Source organism: Marmota monax, unplaced genomic scaffold, assembly GCF_021218885.2.
Source record: "Marmota monax isolate L192 unplaced genomic scaffold, Marmota_monax_Labrador192_F-V1.1 WCK01_AAM20220418_F8-fsc00041, whole genome shotgun sequence".
NCBI classification, from domain to species: Eukaryota; Metazoa; Chordata; class Mammalia; order Rodentia; family Sciuridae; genus Marmota; species Marmota monax.
Window position 1 is genome coordinate 6,848,908 of NW_026695238.1, and position 19,258 is coordinate 6,868,165.

At 39.7% G+C, this 19,258-nt stretch overlaps 1 protein-coding gene across 1 annotated transcript in view; it reads left to right on the forward strand.

Annotated features, from left to right (window-relative positions):
- The first annotated feature begins 765 nt into the window (after nt 1-765).
- Nucleotides 766-19,258, forward strand: part of Mogat1 (monoacylglycerol O-acyltransferase 1) — a 38,674-nt gene continuing 20,181 nt past the window's right edge. The window contains exons 1-3 of the mRNA XM_046439865.2: nt 766-1,137; nt 18,077-18,255; nt 18,944-19,148. Of these exons, the coding sequence (XP_046295821.1) occupies nt 1,044-1,137; nt 18,077-18,255; nt 18,944-19,148 (478 nt within the window). The 5' untranslated portion in view covers nt 766-1,043. The remainder of the gene's footprint in view (nt 1,138-18,076; nt 18,256-18,943; nt 19,149-19,258) is intronic.

The window sequence follows — 19,258 nt, forward strand, 5'->3', positions numbered from 1 at the left end:
CTGTATCTGACCTAATATTCCTGTAACTAATTGATCAACTTCCAGATAAACTTCTCAGAACATATCAGGAAGTTTAGCAGACCTCTAGGCCACCAACCCTAAAGCCAAGAATTTTAGAAGGTAACATTTGGAACCTACAGGAAAGCCTTCTCTGCTTTGCCGAAGCCTGCTGTCTCTTTGATTATGGTCAATGTATTGACTTAAGACTTTCTTTGGTTCTATGACTCTAAAAGTTCATGTAACCCCTTCCACTATGGGACAGGTCACTCGGGTAACTTGAATCCTTGTGTTCCAAGGCCATGATCATTCATATTTGGCCCAGGAAAAAAAAAACTATTTTATTTCCCTAAAGCAGAGTTGTTATTTTACACCGACACTTGGTTATCCAGTGTATCCCCAACACCCGGAGTGGCTCCTGGCAAGTGGTAGGTTCACACTAAATGCGTATTGAGTGAATGAACAAATGAAAGGAGTCCAGGATTTTTGCAGGGATCTGAGGACACAAAACTGAGAAAGCAGCTCCTATTCTTCCCCACAGAGTTTGGGAATACTGTGGGGGCACAAATCAACAGACTTAAGACCCACGACTTTCCCCAGCTGAACTGAGATTCCTTGAACTATACCATTCATTCATTCCAGAGAAAGGAGAGGGGTGAGTTTAAGGGCGGCTGATGAAGCAATTGCTGGCGGTCCATCAGCTTAACAACGGTCAGATCCGGGTGGAGCCGCTAGGTCCTAGACAAGTCAGCGAGAGCCCGCGCTGCTGAGTTCGGGCCGCCAGCATCTGTCCCTTGTGCGCGCCAGCCAGTGCGCGGGGTGGGCGGCTGCTGCTCTGGGCCAGCGCCAGAGCCGGGCGCCAGTGATTGGCAGCCCCCAGCCTCAGCCCTGGTGCGTCCCCCAACCCTAGGCGAAATTCTGTCCCCGCCTGCTCCTCCCCGCCCAGCGGGTGCCTGGCTTGAGGCGGGATCCCGTCCCACACTTCCCGCCGGCGCCGAGGAAGGTACAAGTGGCTGCGACAGGCGCGGTTCTCCCTGAGAGCGATCATGAAGATCGAGTTTGCGCCGCTCAACATCCCGCTGGCGCGGCGGCTGCAGACCGCGGCAGTGCTGCAGTGGGTGGTGACCCTCTTACTGCTGGGTAAGAACGACCCGGCGCTCTGCACCGCGGAAGACCAGGCAAACGCCGCGGTGCCCGGGCGCGCCACCTCGCCCCGACAGTCCCTATCCGACCGCTGGCTTTGAACCTTCCAACTCTGCAGGCCTGTCCTCTCAGAGCAAGCGGGTCAAAGGAGGGCGTTGGGAGCTATTGTGGGACTCTCCTTTGGCTTCTTTCTCCCAGGAGAACCTCATAGCAAATAACTTATTTACCAACTGTATTTTCTTTTATGCTGTTTTTTTTTTTTTTTTTTTTTTGAGGTAAGGCATATCTTACCCACAATAAAGTCATAGACTATAAATATAAATATATAGTCATAGGCTATAAATATACATATTGGTGAATTTTTGCTAAAGGTAACCATGACCAATCAAGCAATAGAACTTTGCACTTCAGTCCCTCAAAAGTTGGTAAACTCGTTTCTGGAGCTGTTGATTCAAATGCCTAGACTTTTGAAACTGTTCTCCACACTTTTAGGGCAGATAGCCTCCTTAACTTTTCCGTGTTTATTATCTTCTGGGGGTAGAAAGGCACCTACAAAGAACTCAACAGACATTGGGTTGAGTTGAGTGTTATATCTGAAAATCATCTGGCCCAGGAGTGTGTTCCAGGTGTGTCCAAGTTAAGCCCACAAATGCTGTTAAAGTGCACAAGCCAAACCCCCAGGTGGCCCAGGAAGGCTTACCTGAGGCTCCTTAATGTTTATTGTGCTCTTGGAATAAAAGGAGGTGGGGGAAGGCAAAAGGAATTATTATTTTTTTTAAACTAGTACATACTGTTCACATTTATATTTCAAGTTTGGAAGTGCATATTTGCAAGCAGCAATACAAAAGCCAAAGGAATTAGTGGGAAGCCCTTCTATGGGAACTTAAACTCTTCTGAAAGCAGAAAATCATCTGTGTGGTCTAAGATCATGACTTGTACACTGTTGGGACTGAATAATAAGCTCATTTCATTATAAAGAGTTTTACACTTTTGAAATGGTATTTACATGTTGAATGTCTGGATCAGTTTTTTCAACCCTGGCTGCATGTGAGAATCACCGAAGGAGCTTCTGAAAAATAGGGACACTCAAGCTCCATTCCTAGCATTTCTAATTCATTCACTTCAGAACAGAGCTTTTGCATCAGGGCTTTATAAAGGAATTCTCTAAGTGGTTGTAGTGTGGGCCTAAGAAAAAGGTAGTTTAAAATATTAACTCATTAGGCCCTTAAAGGCCAAACTATGAGGCCGGGCTGGTAGCATTATACTCCTTTTAGCTCTGTATCAAAGGACCAATAATAAGATAATAAGAGATACTAAGACAACCTCATTTAAGACAACCTTATTTAGTGCATGGTGTATGCTAGTTGCTGTTCTAAGCACCTTCCACTATTATCCCTGTCATCCTCATCAACAACCCTATGAGGTAAGGACTATTCTTGCACTATTGTACTGATGAGGGAATTAAGAGGTCAAGTAAATTGTTCGAGGTTACATAGCTGGAAGAGCTGGATGTAAGTCCAAGTATTCTTCCCAAAGTCTCTATTTCAACCACTGTGTGCCTGCTTCAATGCATTGACACTGGAGCCTGACTTCCTAACTGATCATGCAGCAAATCTCTCACAACTCACTGTCCTTTTCTTTCATAGTGCTTATCATTGATTGTGTTTTTATGTTATTGATTGTATTTGTATGCCATTGATTGTATTTGTCTATGCTTGTGGCTATTTGAGAAAGGCCTTTCTGGCTATTTGACAAGCTCAGTGAAGGAGTACCCAGCAGCAGAAGATATGCAAGATGTTCTTGTTATGACTGTTTCCACTCTATGGCCCAGAATAGCAGCTAACTACCCATAATCCCCGTTGTGACCTTGTGAGGTAGGGACTATCTTTTCCTCATGTTACAAGGAAGAATCTGGAAGGTGAAGTAGATTGCACAAAGTCACATGGCTCAGTAGTAGGTGGTTCAGCCACATGTGCCGCATGTTACTGGCTTAGTGACTGGAATGTGACAGGAGCTCAGGAAGCCAGGCCAAATTTGAATCAAACAACAGTGACTCTGCAGACAATTAGTTTAAACGTTTTTCTATCATACATTTGACATTTGTGGTACTAGAAACATGTTATTTTTGGCAATTGTATTATGGAATTCATCAGAAATGGAGAGACAGCGCATGAGTTCTCATAGACCCATTACCTTGTTTATAGTGATTTAATAATTTGCTGTATTGTTTTATCTGTTGTTTCACAAAAATATTTAAGAATGTATTAAATTATGATGTTCTTAAAGTCATAAATACTTTAGTATGTATTTTTTAAAAGTGTTTTATATATAGCCATTGGTACTGTTGTCACATATAGTGTAGTTAACAAATCCTGCTTAAAATCATCTAAGACAAGTTCATATTCAGATATCATATGTTGTGTAAGAAATTCATCTTTACTGGCAATTTGAACCTGGATCCAAACAAGACCCATGTGTTGCATTTGGTTTTATATCTTTCATGTAGAACCGCGCTAACAAATTTGCTTTCTTGTCAGCAATGCATTGAAGGCTCACTTTGTGGACTTATTTGATTGCTTCTATGTAGTGTTAACTTGTTCCCTTATGCCCTGTATTTCTTTTAAAATGGAAGATAGAGCTAAAGGTTTGATTAGATTTAGATGAAACCTTTTTGGCAGGACTTCTTCCAAGATGCTGCTGTGTGTTTCACATTCCATCTCATCAGGATGCACGTGGCGTCTGGGTGACCCATGTTAGTGTCTGAGATTGATCAATGGGCCCAAGAAGGAATTAATTTGAGGGGTGACAGTGTTGTGAAGGAACACTCCCCCTGGCTGTTGGTTGGCCTTTCCCTTAGTGGTTTAAGCCATGATCCTTGCCTGAATTGTTTTGATACTACAAATGGCAATTTGCTTATTCTATTATTCTTTCTTCATATATTAGCTAGAATTTCTGCAAGGATAATTTTTTTTCCTCATCTTATGGGGCTGTTTAACTACTCTACATTTCAGTACTTACAGGAAAGATAAATGTAACTCCTTTCCATTTAATTGTGAATTTCCAAGTAAGGAGTTGACATGTAGTTACTTCCAGTCACAAGAAGAAGTTTTTTATTAACTATATATTTTAAGATGTCTAATTCAAATGCTGGAATGTGCTTTTCTTGCCACCACCAGAAAAAAAAATAGTTTAAACTTGGGATATATTTTAAAAGAGCAAAATGTTTCATTTAATTATGAAATCAGATACTGTTGCATTGAGTTAAATGTTAAATACCTGTTATCCAATCTTAATATCCAAGAAATTGAAACATGCTTATTAGCTGGTATACCATTAAACTGTAAATTACGAAGTGGAAAACTGAAATATTTATTGACCATCTTCTACCCACAACCCCATGGCAAGTATTATTATATTTTTAATTTTAATTTTTTAGGAAAAACTAAAGCTCAAGAAGTTTAAGCCCACATATAAGTAAGTGGTGAAACCAAGATCTTTTACTGAATGGGTTTGCTTGCTTATTTAAGCAGCTTTCTTGAGATATCATTAAAATACACATTGCACATATTTAAAGCATACAATTTGGTAGGTAATCATTACCACAATTAAGATGTCAATATCACCATCATTCCCCCAAAGATTTTTCATACCCTTCCTTCCTGGGCCCCCATCCCAGGCAACCACTGATCTGCTTTCTTTCACTATGGGTTAGTTTGCATTTATGGAGTTTTATGTAAATAGAATCTCATGTGTTCCTTTTTTATTGGACTTCTTTCAACTCAGCATGATGATTTTGACACTCATTTTCATTGCTGTGTATTTCAATAGCTTATTGCTTTTTGTTTCTAAATAGTATTATGTTGAAGGGATATATTGGGAATTGTCTCTTCATCTATTGAATATTTAAATTGTAGCTTTCACAAATGATACTGCTGTGAATTGAACTACCATTGCCCAGCCCCTGGATCTTTAGTCTGCACCAAAGATTTATTTATCTGGATGCCAGTAGCATGCTATTGTGTTTATTATAGCTTTGTAATTTCTGAAGTCAGGTAGTGTTAGTCCTCAAACTTCTATGCTTTTTTCCAGAGTTGATTTGATTAGTCTAGATCCTTACAATTTTCATATGCATTTTAATATCATCTCAATTTTCACATACATACACACAGACACAAAGCCTGCTGGGACTTTGATTGAAATTACATTTTTGTTTGAGATCAGTCTATAGATTAATTTGGAAAGAACTGACATCTAACAATGTGACTTTTCTACTGAATGGGTTTATCATGTTTTCAAATTTCAGAGCCCATTTCAGTATCACCTAGGGATTTTTGTCAAAGTGCACATTCCCAGAGGTTTTGATTCCGTGGATCTCCAGGAGAGCCATTAATTTTTTTCAACCCTTTAGTTTTTTATTTTTTTTAAAAATAATTTTGGAAACAATAACTACAGAAAATAAAAATTATATAAGTTACAAAAATTCCCATATTCCTTAATCCAGATTCCCTAAACGTTCACAGGTTGCCATGTTCCCCCTCCTCTGCTCTTGCCCTCTGTTCCTGTCTCTTACTTCTTCTTTCTTCCACTCCCCATATTCTTATTTTCTGAATGCTTTTGGAATAAGTTGCAGACCTGGTTTCCCTTTGTCCCTAAATACTTCAGAATGTATTTCCTAAAACCAAGGACTTCCCTTACATGGCCACAATACAAATAGCCAGATCAGGAAGATGACCCAGATGCAGCATTGGGGGGGGGGGGCATGTTAACATTCCCTTGATTTATTCGAGAGTCCTAGACTTTGATGCACACTCATGTGCCCCCTGTATTATGGACTATTTCCATGGCTTTCAGGTGGTGGCTATACTTATTCTGCCTTTAAGCTTGGAAACTTTCTGAAATATTCAGACCATGGGACAGTTTTAACGTATCCTTGTTAGGATTTGTGTGCCTTTTTTTTTTTTTTTTTTTTTTTTTTGGTGGAACCAGGGATCAAACTCAGGGGCACTCAACCATTGAGCCACATCCCCAGCCCTATTTTTTGTATTTTATTTAGAGACAGGGTCTCATTAGTTGCTCTTCATCTTGCTTTTGCTGAGGCTGGTTTTGACCTAGCAATCCTCCTGCCTCAGCCTCCTAAGCCGCTGGGATTACAGGCATGAGCCACCACAGCGCACAGCGATGCACACAACTGTAATCCTGGCTATGCAGGAGGCTGAAGCAGGAGGCTTATAAATTTGAGTCCAGTCTGGGCAACTTAGTGAGAACTATCTCAAAAAGGGGTTGTGATGGTGCTGGATATAGTTCAGTGGTGAAGAGCCCCTGAGTTCAATCCCCCATACCACTTCCTCATACACACATACAAACAAAAAAAAGAAAAGAAAGAAAAGAAAAAAGAAAGAAGGAAGGAAAAAACAAAAAAAAAAAAAAACAACTCCAGAAGATAAATTCTCTTAAAAATAAGAATTTTTAAAATCAGAAGGATGTTACATTTTTATATTCAACATATGGCATTAATTAGTGTTTAGAAGTATAATGCCTCTAGGAATAAGAATTACTTGCTTCTGCATTCCATTTACTTTCTATGTTTTATAGTAAATGGTTAAAGTAACTGTAGAAACAATCATAATGGGAAAAAAAACAAAAACTTCTTGGATGAAAATGGGAAAGGTACATATATGAATTAAATATTTTATTATTATTATTGTTGTTGTTGGTACTGGGGCTTGAATCTAGGGTTGCTTTGCTACTGAGCTACATCCCTAGTTCTTTTAATTTTTTTATTGAGACAAGGTCTTGCTAAATTGCTGAGGTTGACTTCTAACTTGAGATTCGCCTACCTTAGCCTTCTGAGTCTCTGGGATGAAAGGTGTGAGCCACTATGCCCAGCACCAAATAAATATTTTAAATTATTTCTTAATGTTGGTCATTATTTAATGAAAGTAAATTAACTTTCAGTGTTTTTCGTAATGTTTTTCTGATGCAGCATTGTGACCTAATCCAACGACCTTATTCGTATTCCAGAAATTGCCCCACTAATAGGCTGCTCAATGGAATTTAATGGAATCATTTTAAAGATGTGAATATTCTTACATAAGTAGACTTGTTCTGTAAGCTTGGTTTTATCTTTTACTCTCTTCAGTAGAATCATTTTATTTCTTTAAAAATAATTTTATATGATAATTCATGCTATCTGTTAAAAAATTTTGGAAAATGTGTAAGTTTTTAAAAGAAACTATTACAGGGCTGGGGCCTTCCAGGAAACTGAGGCAGCGTGAAGGCCCACCTTCAAGCCCTAATTCTTGAGATCAAGTCAGAAAGATTTCAGACATGACGCTCAAAGTAACAGGCATGAGTTTATTGAAGGGCTAGGGAAAGGGAAAGGGGACACTCTCAAGGGAGAAAGTGGGGCCTCTCAGAGAGGAGAGAGACCATGTGCCTCTTCTGCACTCCAGTTTTATTAGGGATTCCAGAGAAGTTTCCAGAGAGTTGTACCCAGGTCCTCCTCTTGACTTCCGACTGACAGCAGGATGACATCAGACTTTCAAGTCCCTACCGTCATGACCACTCTAGGTCACTTTGGTCCATGCTGAGTGGTTCTGATTGGATTCTTAGCCACAAATTCTTACAGATTTTATGATTAGGAGGAATTATCCTTATCTGCATGAGTTCCAGGATCTGGATTGTGGAAAAGTTCACAAAAGTTCCCCCTTCAGGCTAGCTTGGGTTCTCTTATTAACATTATTTGGGCCTGATTTTCTCTTGCGGATAACAGGTGTTTTGCTGAGGAATGCGAAATATCCTGTCACTTTCGCCAGTCAGGGCTGCAGGTAAATTGCTTCTTGGGAAAGAAAGCATGTGGGGGACAGAACTGTGGGCCTAGTTTATAGAATTATTCCCTGGACCTCTTGTTCCCACCACTCACATCTGTCTGTCTCCTATCAAGACTAGAAAAATTCCATACTGCTGTCTAGAGATAACCATTGTTAAAATTGTGGTATAATCCTTTTCTCCTGTTTGCCTATTTTAAAAATTTTATTTTTATCCATATAATGTATGTACCTGAGAAGAAATCAGGTAACACATTGGGTTGAACTCTAAGAAGCTGGTGTTCAAGTAGTCACTGGCAGCTAACTAATAACTAACACTTATTGAGTCCTTTCAACAAGTCATAATTATTCTAAAGGCTTTCTGGGTATTTCTTTTGTGCTCCACTAACCAACTATTTTTCCACGTTATAAATACCATTGGCTAAAAATGCTTTTAAGACTTAACCTTTTTAGAGCAGTTTGAAGTGCTCAGGAAAAAAAAAAAAAAAAAAAAACGGTACGGAGATTCCCACCCGTCCCCCACATGGCTGGCTTCCCTCATTGTCACCATCTTCAGTTAGAGAGGTACATTTGTTACAGTTGCTAAACCCACGATGACCCGCCATTATCACCCCAGCTCCATACTTTACATTAGAGTTTGTCACCAGCGGAGCTTCTGGAGGGGGGGACCTGAGTCAGGACCAATGGTACATTTGATGAAAATGAGTTTCAGCAGGGATCAGTTACAGGCACAGATTTACTTAGGAAAGCAGATGCACATCCAAGGGACAATGTGGACTCTTTCAAGGGAGGGATGTGTTTTGGGATAAAGTAGGAAATTACACATCGGGGCGGGGTGGAGAATGCCTACCATTTTGAGAATGTGAAGGAGCATGTTGGCGACCTGCAGATTAAGAAGCCTTTGGGATTAAAGCAAGAAATATACATTCAAGGGGGGATTGCTAGCCATCTGCAGAGGGAGAGCTGATAACCTCATGGTGTGGGGTGTATTTAAGGAAGGACCATTGCCAGAGGCTGGATAGAGGTGTAATAAGGCGGAGTTACACAATTTCCTGCCAGTTTTCCCTGTACTTGTTTGCTCTTGTTACCTTTTGCAGGAAGAACAGGGGTCAAGGGCTTGGGTCAAGAGCAGGGGCTAAGGGTTTGGGCTGGGTTGCTCACTGATGCTTGTCTTGCATTTCAAAAATTCAGGGCCATCTCCTGCATTCCATGGCTCATGGGTGCTTCTCTCTCTCTCTCTCTCTTTTAAAATTAAATTATTTATTTATTCTAATTTCTTACACACGATGGCAGGATGCAATTCGTTTCATATTACACATATAGACCACAATTTTTAAAGTCACTGATTGTACACAAAGTATTTTCACACCATTTGTGTCTTCATATATGTACTTAGGGTAATGATGTCTAACTCATTCCACCATCTTTTTTACCTTTTTCCCCCTTCCTTCCCCTACCTCCTTTTTTTAAAAGTTCCTCCATTCCTCCCATGCTTCCCCCATCGCCATTATGAGTCAGTATCCTCATATCAAAGAAAACATTTGGCCTTTGGTTTTGGGGATTGGCTTACTTCACTTAGCGTTACATTCTCCAACTACATCCATTTACCTGCAAATGCCATGATTTATGGGTGTTTTTCTCTCGAGACCCAGTCTGTCTTTCTTTTTCTGTTCCCCTAGGTTTCTATCTCAGGATCACTCTTGGTTTTTTACATTCTATGAGTCTGAATAACTTAGAATGACAAATACCCTCCCTGTAGCACAATCCACTGTAGTTCCACTGCTCTAAAAATCCTCTGTGCTTCACCTATTTATCCCTCCCTCTTCCCTAACCTCTGGCAACCACTTACCTTTCTAATGCCTCCATAGTTTCACCTTTCCAGAATGTCATGGAATTGGAGTCCTACGGTATGTAGGCTCTTCAGCTTGGCTTCTTTTACTTTGTAATATGCCCTTAAGTTTCCTTTAGGTCCTTTCATGGTTTGATAGCTCATTTGTTTTCATGGTGAAAAATATTCCAATGTCTGATCTACCAATTTATTTATCTACTCACCTACTTTTGCAGAGCAATTATTTTCAATTTTTGATCAAATCCAGCTTCTTATTAGTTCTTTCATTCATGGATTATGCCTTTGGTGTCATATCTAAATACTCATTGCCAAAATCAAGGTCACCTAGATTTTTTGTCCTATGTTATCTTCTAGGAGTTTGATAGTATTGCATTTTATATTAGATTTGTCTTCCATTTTGAGCTAATTTTGAGAGCGGTGCAAGGCTGTCTCTCCCACCCCACCTTTCTTCAGTTCTCCACATGCCGACATCTGGACATCTACAGTTCAACTCAGGCACTTTCTCCCTGGAGTTTGTGATAGATCCTACAAGCTGAGAGCTCAGTCCACTAGGTTGCACTTGCTTCCTTTGTCAGTCTCAAGTTCAGGTTGTGACCTCTGCTTCTGATTGGCTACAGATTGAGGCTTCCCACAACCCTCTCCCTGAACTCAGTCATCTGGTGAGCAGAAGGAAGGGAAACATTCAGCTTTTGCCAGTTTATTACAGTGGATGTGGAGCTGGGCTGTGCCATCATCTCAGCCTGTGTGTTGGATGTGTTCACCAACCTGGAGGCTCTCTAAACCCAGTATTTGGGGAATTTTCTGGAGACTTTGTCATGTAGGCATGATTGGTTATTAACTCCATTTTCAATCCCTCTCCCCTTACTTGAGGGTAGGAGTAGCGCTGAAGGTCCTAAGCTTTTAACCATGGCTGACCAACCCGAACCAGCAATCCACCAACTGTTGCCTCCTTAGAATAAAGACATTGCAGTCACTCAGAAATTCCAGGGCATTAGGAGCTCTGTGTCAGGAACCCAGGTCAAAGTCCAAATATTAGAAGAAAAGATACACTTCACACCCCTCTTAATCAGGAAATTGCAATAGTTTAAGGAGTTCTATGGTAGGAGCTGGACACAAGACCAAATATGTATATATTTTTTATTATGTCACAAACATCGTACCTATTGTTACCAATAGAGAATTGTACACTTAGAAATTTGTCAAAAGGTAGATCTTATGTTGAGTCCTCTTACAACAATAAAATAAAAAATTAAAAAACATTCTTGTTGCCGGGCACCGTGGCTCACACTTGTAATCCCAGTGGCTTGGCAAGCTGAGAAGGAGGATTGCGAATTCAAAGCTAACCTCAGCAATTTAGCAAGGCCCTAAGCAATTTAGCAAGACCCTGTATCTAAATAAAAATTAAAAGGGCTGGGGATATAGCTCAGTGGTTAAGTGCCCTTGGGTTCAATCCCCGGTACCAAAACAAACAAACAAACAAACAAACAAGAAAACATTCTTGTTGAACATTTTAGCATTTCATCATTTACTTTCCTTGTCTCTCTCTCTCCTCTCTCCTTCTCCCTCTCTCCCTCCTTTCTCTTTCTCTCCACACATACAAGACATCCAGACCAGACATGCAATGCTGACAAAACATTTGAAAGTAAGAAATTAAATTGTTAATTGCCAGACACAGTGGCGCACACCTGTAATCCCAGAGGCTTGGAAGACTGAGGCAGGAGGATGGTGGTTCAAAGCCAGCCTCAGCAATTTAGAGAGGCCCTAAGCAACTCGGCGAGGCCCGATCACTAAATAAAAATAGAAAAAGGGCTGTGGATGTGGCTCAGTGCTCCGTAGTTAAGTGCCCCTGGGTTCAATCCCTGGTACCAAAAAAAAAAAAAAAAAAAAAAAAAAGAAATAAAGTTGTAATCATCATGGCATTTCATCTCTAAATTCTGTAATATGTCCTTGAACACAAGAATTTTTCTATATAAATCAAAATCATTTGGGCTGGGGATGTAGCTTGGTGGTAGAGCATGTACTTAGTATGTGCAAAGCCCTCAGTTTGATCCCCAGCAACACAACACACACCTCTATTATCATGCCCAGGAAATATATCAGTGATACAATTGTCTCATTCAACCTTTACTTTATAACTAGATCAGGCTCTACACACTATATTTTTTGTTTTTAATTTTTTACAAAGCTGCTTTCCTTTTTTTTTTTTTTTGGTAGTGGAAATTGAACCCAGGGACACTTAATCACTGAGCTACATCCCAGCCCTTTTTATTTTCTATTTTGAGACAAGCTCTTGCTAAGTTGCTGAGGGCCTCACTAATTTGCAGAGGTTGGTGTTAAACAGAAATTCTGATCCTCCCGCCTCAGACTCTGGAGCCACTAGGATTACAGGCCTATACCGCCATGTTTGGCAAGGTTGCTTTCTTTAAACAGCATAAGCCAATTATCTTGTAGAAAGACCCATAATCTGAGTCAGGCAGTAAACCCAGCTCTCAGGAGGCTGAAGAAGGAGAATGGAAGATTCAAAGCCAGACTAGGCAACTTGGCAAGATCCTGTCTCAAAATAAAAAATAAAAAGGACTGGGGAAGTAGCTCAGTGGCAGAGTGTTGCCTAGCATGTGGAAAGCCCCAGATATGATCCCTAGTATGACCAAAAAAAAAAAAAAAAAAAAAACCCATTCTTGTTTAGATGATTGGGTATATTTCAGCATTACAGCAAATCAAGAGGCATATAATTTTGTCTCTTCATTGGTGATACTAAATTTAATGATGACACATAGACTTTGGCTGAGCCTTATTTGTTTGGGACTTTTTGCACTGTTAAAGTGATTGGGACATTGTGGCACTATTCACAATAGCCCAAAGGTAGGAACAACCCAAATGTCCAACAACAACAGATAAATGAATAAGCAAACTGTTAACGCTCACACACAGGAACATTGTTCAGCCATATAAGGGAAAAAGGTGCTGATACTCACTACCACCTGGATGAGCTTCAAAAATTTATGTAAAGTGAAAATTTTAAAAGCTCACCTTATAATACTGTTCCATTTATATGAAATATCTGAAATAGGTGAATCCATTGGATTGTTTTTCTTTAAAGTGGTTAATTTCATGCTATGTGAGTTACACCTCAAGAGAAATTAAGTGAAGCAGAATCTATGGGAGTTAAGTAGCATGTAAGTGATTAAGAGGCTGCTTTATGATTTTTCATCCAGAATATATCACGTCAATCCAGCTAAAATACAAGGGTTCATTTCTACTTGGTTTGTGAATTTGGATGATTTAGAATGGTATCAACTGGAGGGTTCATAAGTGAAATAAACCAGACTCAGAAAATCAAGGGTTGAATGTTTTGCTCTGTGGAAGCTAAACATAAAGATCAGGGAAGATCAGTGGAGTAAAAGAAGGAGGTAGAGAGGAAGAGAAGAGGGAAGGGAAAGTGGGGGCACCTGGGGCTGAAATGGAGACGATCAAATTCCATGCATGTATGATTGTGTCGAAATAAACCCAACTATTACATATAACTATGATACACTAATCAAAAAATGGTATCAACCTATGTTTTTAAATTTTGTTATTGATGTATTATACTAATAGTAGGATTCCTTGTTACATATTTATACATGCACGTAACCTAATTTGGTCTATTTTATTCTCCAGTGCCTACCCTTTCCCACCTGCTTCCCTTACCAGACCTCCTCCTCTACCCTATCGCTCTCTCTTCTGGTTTCATGAGTTCACTCCTCATTTTTTTCTTTTTCTTTTTTTCTTTATAGCTTCCATATATGAGATAAAATTTATGACTCTTGACTTTCTAAGTCTGGTTTTCGTCTTACTTAACATATTGCTCTCAAGTCCAATTCACATTCCTTCAAATGACAATTTTGTTCTTTATGGATGAATAAAATTCCATTATACATTATAAATTTGTCTACATTATAGATGTATACCACGTTTAAAAATCCATTTATCCATTAATGGACACCTCAGCTGGTTCCATAACTTGGCTATTGTAAATTGTGCTGCTATAGACAAAGGCAAGCATGTGTCTCTGTAGTGTGATGACTGTAACTCTTTTTTTTTTTTTAATTTTTAAGTTGTTAATGGATCTTTATTTATTTATATGTGGTGCTGAGAATCGAACCCTGTGCCTCACATATTCTAGGCAAGTGCTCCACCACTGAGCTGCAACCCCAGCCCAACTGTAACTCTTTAGGATAAATCCAGAGGAGTCGATAGCTGGGTCAGATGGTGTTTCCATGCCTAGTCTTTTGAGGAACTTCCATACTGACTTCTACAATGTATTGGAGTTGACCTCTTCACCTTCTCTTTGACTTCCAATTTAGAAGAATCTTTTTACCTTGGATTGCTTAATGAGATAAAAATAGGAAATAGAGGTTACCAAATCATCTAGTTTTTATAGCATTTTCTTCTTTCAATCCAATTTAGAATCAAGGAATTTCAAAACCTATGTTGGTTCTGTTTCTGATATGAACTATAAAGGAATGAAGCAATATGTGGAACAGGAATTTATTAGGACAATTCTAGATACCAGAGTGTCAAAGCATATCAAGTGACAACGAATTTTCTGCTTACCGACCCAGTATTTACTTTTTATCTCATAAAGTATATTAAACTGTGAGGAAACTTTATTTGGGATGACATTTATAGAGATAATTTGTTAGAAGCTCAGATGTTCAAAACTAAGAGAATGTTGATTAGTCATTAAAATAACATTTAAGGGCTGGGACTAGGGCTCAGTGCTAGAGCACTTGCTTAGCATGTGTGAGACACTGGGTTCCATTCTTAGCACCAATATAAATAAATAAATAAATAAAATCAAGGTCTATCAACAACTAAAAATTTGTTTAAAAATTTAAGAAGAGATTATAATACCAAATTTATAATACCAAACAGCTAATGCTACGAGATCACAATAATTGATAAAATGCAGAATGAAAAATAATGTTTGATCTGCTGTGTTAAAAAAACATAATTCGTTCATATGGGGAAAAAAAGACAAAAAGGGAAAAATTTAACAGGAATATAGCTGTTAGTCTGTCTGCTTCTAATTTTGTGCATTTTTCAAATGTGCAATAGTAAACAAGATTTTTGTAACAATGGCTCCAATCTCCAGAGTACTAGCTGTGTGCTAGGCACTGTGCCTTGTCATTTATTCTCTCAGCAGCTTTGGAGACAGATGCTGTCATTAGGTAAAGGAATGAAAGTGGAGAGCTAAGAAAAGTTGCTCCAGCCAAATTCTATCAAAGGCAGTTATTATGGTCTCCGTGTGAGGTGTTCCCCCAGAGCCCATATGTGGACAATGCAGGAAAGCTTATAGGTGAAAGGACTGGGTTATAAGGACTTTAATCTAATTAGTGTTATTAATTCATGTATAGGGGTTAACTGGTGGTAACTGTGGGTAGGTAGGATGTGGCTGGAGGAGATGGGTCACTGAGGTAAGATTCCCCAGGTAAAATGGCAGGAGATGGTCCTCACTCAATGGCTGACCTTTCCCTCCTCTGCTCCACCTTGGCTCACCTGATCTAGCTTTAAGTACAGAAGACTGTATATGTTTCTTGTAAATTCTTGGCACACCTTCCTAAAGTAAACAGAAGATGAACCAACACTGGTGAATCATCTGCACTCAGACCTGGGCAGAGAGAAGCCAATGGAATGATCCTCCTAGGAATGGGGCCAAGGGCACTCTTTTGGCCTTGATTCTGGACTCATGGAAACTTTCTTGGAAGTCCCAAAATGCAATAAAACACCCCACAGAGGTATGGAGGACACATACTTCCTCGATCTTCTACTCACTCTCTTTAAGACATGGTGGAAAGAGTAGCAGAGGGTAGCAAGTCAGTCTCCTGAGATTCACTTACATATGTTGTTAAATCCATACTGGAAAATGTACTGACTTCTATGTATTGAGACATATAAATACATGTCCTGCTTTGGACCCATATATATATATATATATACCCATATGTATATACATATATATATATATATATATATATATACACACACACACACACACATATATATATATATAACTTATTATAAAAATTACTTATATATAGAATCTCAATATGTATTTATATCCAGTAGTTCCTTCTTATCCACAGTTTTTGCTTTCCTTGGTTTCAATTACTTCTGGTCAACTGCAGTTCAAAAATATTAAATGGAAAATTCCAGAAAGAAACAATATGTTTTAAAGAACTATTACAATATTTGATCTAATTGTTCTATTTTATTATAATCTTTGATAATCTCTTACTGTGCCTAATGTATATATTAAACCTTATCGTGCGTGTATATATATAGGAAAAAGCATTTATATCTAGGGTCAGTATTAGCTGCGGTTTCGAGGTGCTGTTACTCAGCTACTCGATGGGTCATTTGACGACAGAAGGGACAGGGAGTGGGTAGGAGTTGGGGACAGAAACAGCATTAGATTGGAGACTGTAGCTCCTAATAGAAGAAACAATCAAAATGGCACTCTTTAAAGTTGCAGTTGTTTAATGAGCACTTGCAGTATACCTAGCTTTGTGTCTCCATGTATTCTCTCTCACACTGTTGTATTTCCTTTTATAAATATTTTCAATTGCAATACATAACACAGACATTTTAAGAAGGTGTAACTTAAGCCTAGTGGATTACTTTAAGTGAACATTCTTGTCACTACTACCCAGGTCAAGTTTTGTCAGTTTTTGCCCCATTTATTTTTATTGTCATTGCTGTTGTGCTGGAGATCATACCCGGGGGCACTTTACCACTGGGCTGCATCACCAGCCCTTTTTTCATTTTTTTTTTTTTTGAGACAGAGTCTCCCTAAGTTGCTTAGAGCCTTGGTAAGAGGCTAAGGCTACCCTGGAGCTTGTGATCCTCAGCATTGCGAGTTGCTGGGATTACAGGTCTGCGCCATGATGCTGGGTGCCCATGTAGTTTGAAGCTGTAATATTAAGTGGGAAATAAAATTTGAATTGCTCTTTCATTATAAAAGTGGCAAGAAGTCACATGCACTGATATATAAAGAGTTCCTCATATGCTATTTTTGTCTGTGAGAATAAAATTCCTGAAAATGAAGTTTGTTACTAAAATGTGCCCTCTTTGAGGACATATGAATGAAGGTGGCTCAATCAAAGTAGTATGACAGGATTTTTTTTTTTTTTGGTACCAGGGATTGAACCCAGAGGTGCTCAACCACTGAGCCAATCCCCAGCCCTCTTTTTCTAAAAATTTTTTAGTTGTAGATGAACACAATATACCTTTTATTTATTTATTTATTTTCATGAGGTGCTGAATATTGAACCCAGTGCCTCACATGAGCTAGGCAAGCGCTCTACCACTGATCCACATCCCCAGCACCCCCTTTTTTGTTGTTGTTGTTATTGTCCATGGACCTTTATTTTATTTATTTATATGTGGTGCTGAGAATCGAACCCAGTGCCTCACACATGCCAGGCAGTGCTGTACCACTGAGCCATAACCACAGCCCAACCCAGTCCTGTTCATATTCTATTTTGAGACAGATTCTCACTAAATTGCTCAGGGCCTTGCTAAGCTGCTGAGGCTGGCTTTGAACTTGAGATTCTCCTGCCTCAGCCTCCCAAGCCATTGGGATTACAGGTGTGTACCACCGTGCCGAGCTGAGCAGCAGGACTTCTTATGTAGGAAATCTCTGCACCCCTCCAGTTTTCATGTTGGAGAGGTGGTGACACAGGGCCATGGCTGGGGGTGTGGACCTTGAATTCAAACAGATCAACCTGGTGTACACTGTGTGACCTGGGAAACCTTCACCTCTATTAGCCTTGATTTCCCTTTCTGTAGAAAGACCAGTAAGAGTATAATGACCAGGGTCAGTGATACACACCTGTAATCCCAGCAACTTGGAAGCTGTGGCAGGAGGATTCCAAGTTCGAGGCCAGCCTCAGTAACATAGGAAGACCCTGTCTCAATAAAAAAGAAATGGGGTGTGGCTCAGTGGTAAAGCATCCTTGGGTTTGATCCCCAGGACCAAAAATATTAAAAAAGTACTATGATCACCGTGTTGGTGTCGTGACTTCATAAGGATTAAATGAAAATACCCAGGCAGAGTTCCTGTTTGGTGTATAGTAAACATTAAACAACACTGTATTATTTCTGTCTTGTTGTATTAGCTCACCTGAACTAAGGCTCAGTGTGAGGTACCTGATTGCAGTACAGGGAACAGGCACTAACTGATCCTGATTCTATGAGCCTTTTCTCTTTCTCACAGTTCAGGTGTGTGTTGGCATCTTTGTGATACTGATTATATACAACTATTGGTTCCTTTACATCCCTTATTTGACATGGCTTTACTTTGACTGGCGGACCCCAGAGCAAGGAGGCAGGAGATCCAACTGGATCAGAAACTGGCCTGTTTGGAAGTACTTTAAGGACTATTTTCCAATTCATGTGAGTAGAATTGTTTTTATAAACTATTATATTGAGTTTGGAAGGTGGACATTTGTTTTCATCACCTGTATCAGGCTCTTTTCTTTTCAGCGGGAGTGCCTTAATTCACTTTGTGCTCCTATCATGGAATACCAGAGACTGGGAATTTTATAGAAGAAATGTATTTCTCACAGCTCTGGGTGCTGGGATATCCATTTCAAGGGGTCAGCATCTGGTGAGGGCCTTCTTGCTACATCATTCTGTGGCAGATGCCGAAGGTCAAGAGGGAAAAAAAGAGCAAGAGGGGGTCACACTTATTCTTTCAGAAGGAGCCCACTGCAGCAATGATAGTGTGAATCTCCTCACCCAACCCCTTGGCCCTGCCTCCCAGTGCTGTTGCCCTGAGGACTAAGTTTCCCACACATGTGCTTTTGTGGAGGACACATTCAAACCTAAGCAGGGAGAAAGTCTGCTGTTGGGCTCAAGTTGCTAAATGAACTTTAAGATGAATTGACACAAACTTGAAGGCTGTATATGAAGGGACCTAGGCTCAGAGGATATTTTAGAAAATTCGAAACAATTCCAAGCCAGGGAACAAAAATGAACCATGTTCTCCATTTTTCTCTTGACACAAAAACTTATCATGTGGTCTTTTCTCAATTATTGCTTTATTGTTTTATTGCTTTATCTCTGTGTGAATGTGCTATAGCTCATGAAAACTTGGGATTTGGATCCCAGTCACAACTACCTCTTTGGGTTTCACCCCCATGGAATATTTACGGCTGGAGCCTTTGGAAATTTTTGTTCCGCCTACTCGGACTTCAAGGACCTGTTTCCTGGCTTCACTGTGTATCTTCATGTGCTCCAGTGTTGGTTCTACTGTCCTCTCTTCCGAGAATATCTTATGAGTAATGGTAAGTGGTGCCAGGTCACCATTTCTCCAGCGCACTAGGGTGGCAGGAACACACAGGACATTCACTTGGGTTTTACTTGTTCTTAGAGTGAAATCCTGTGTCCTTGTCCC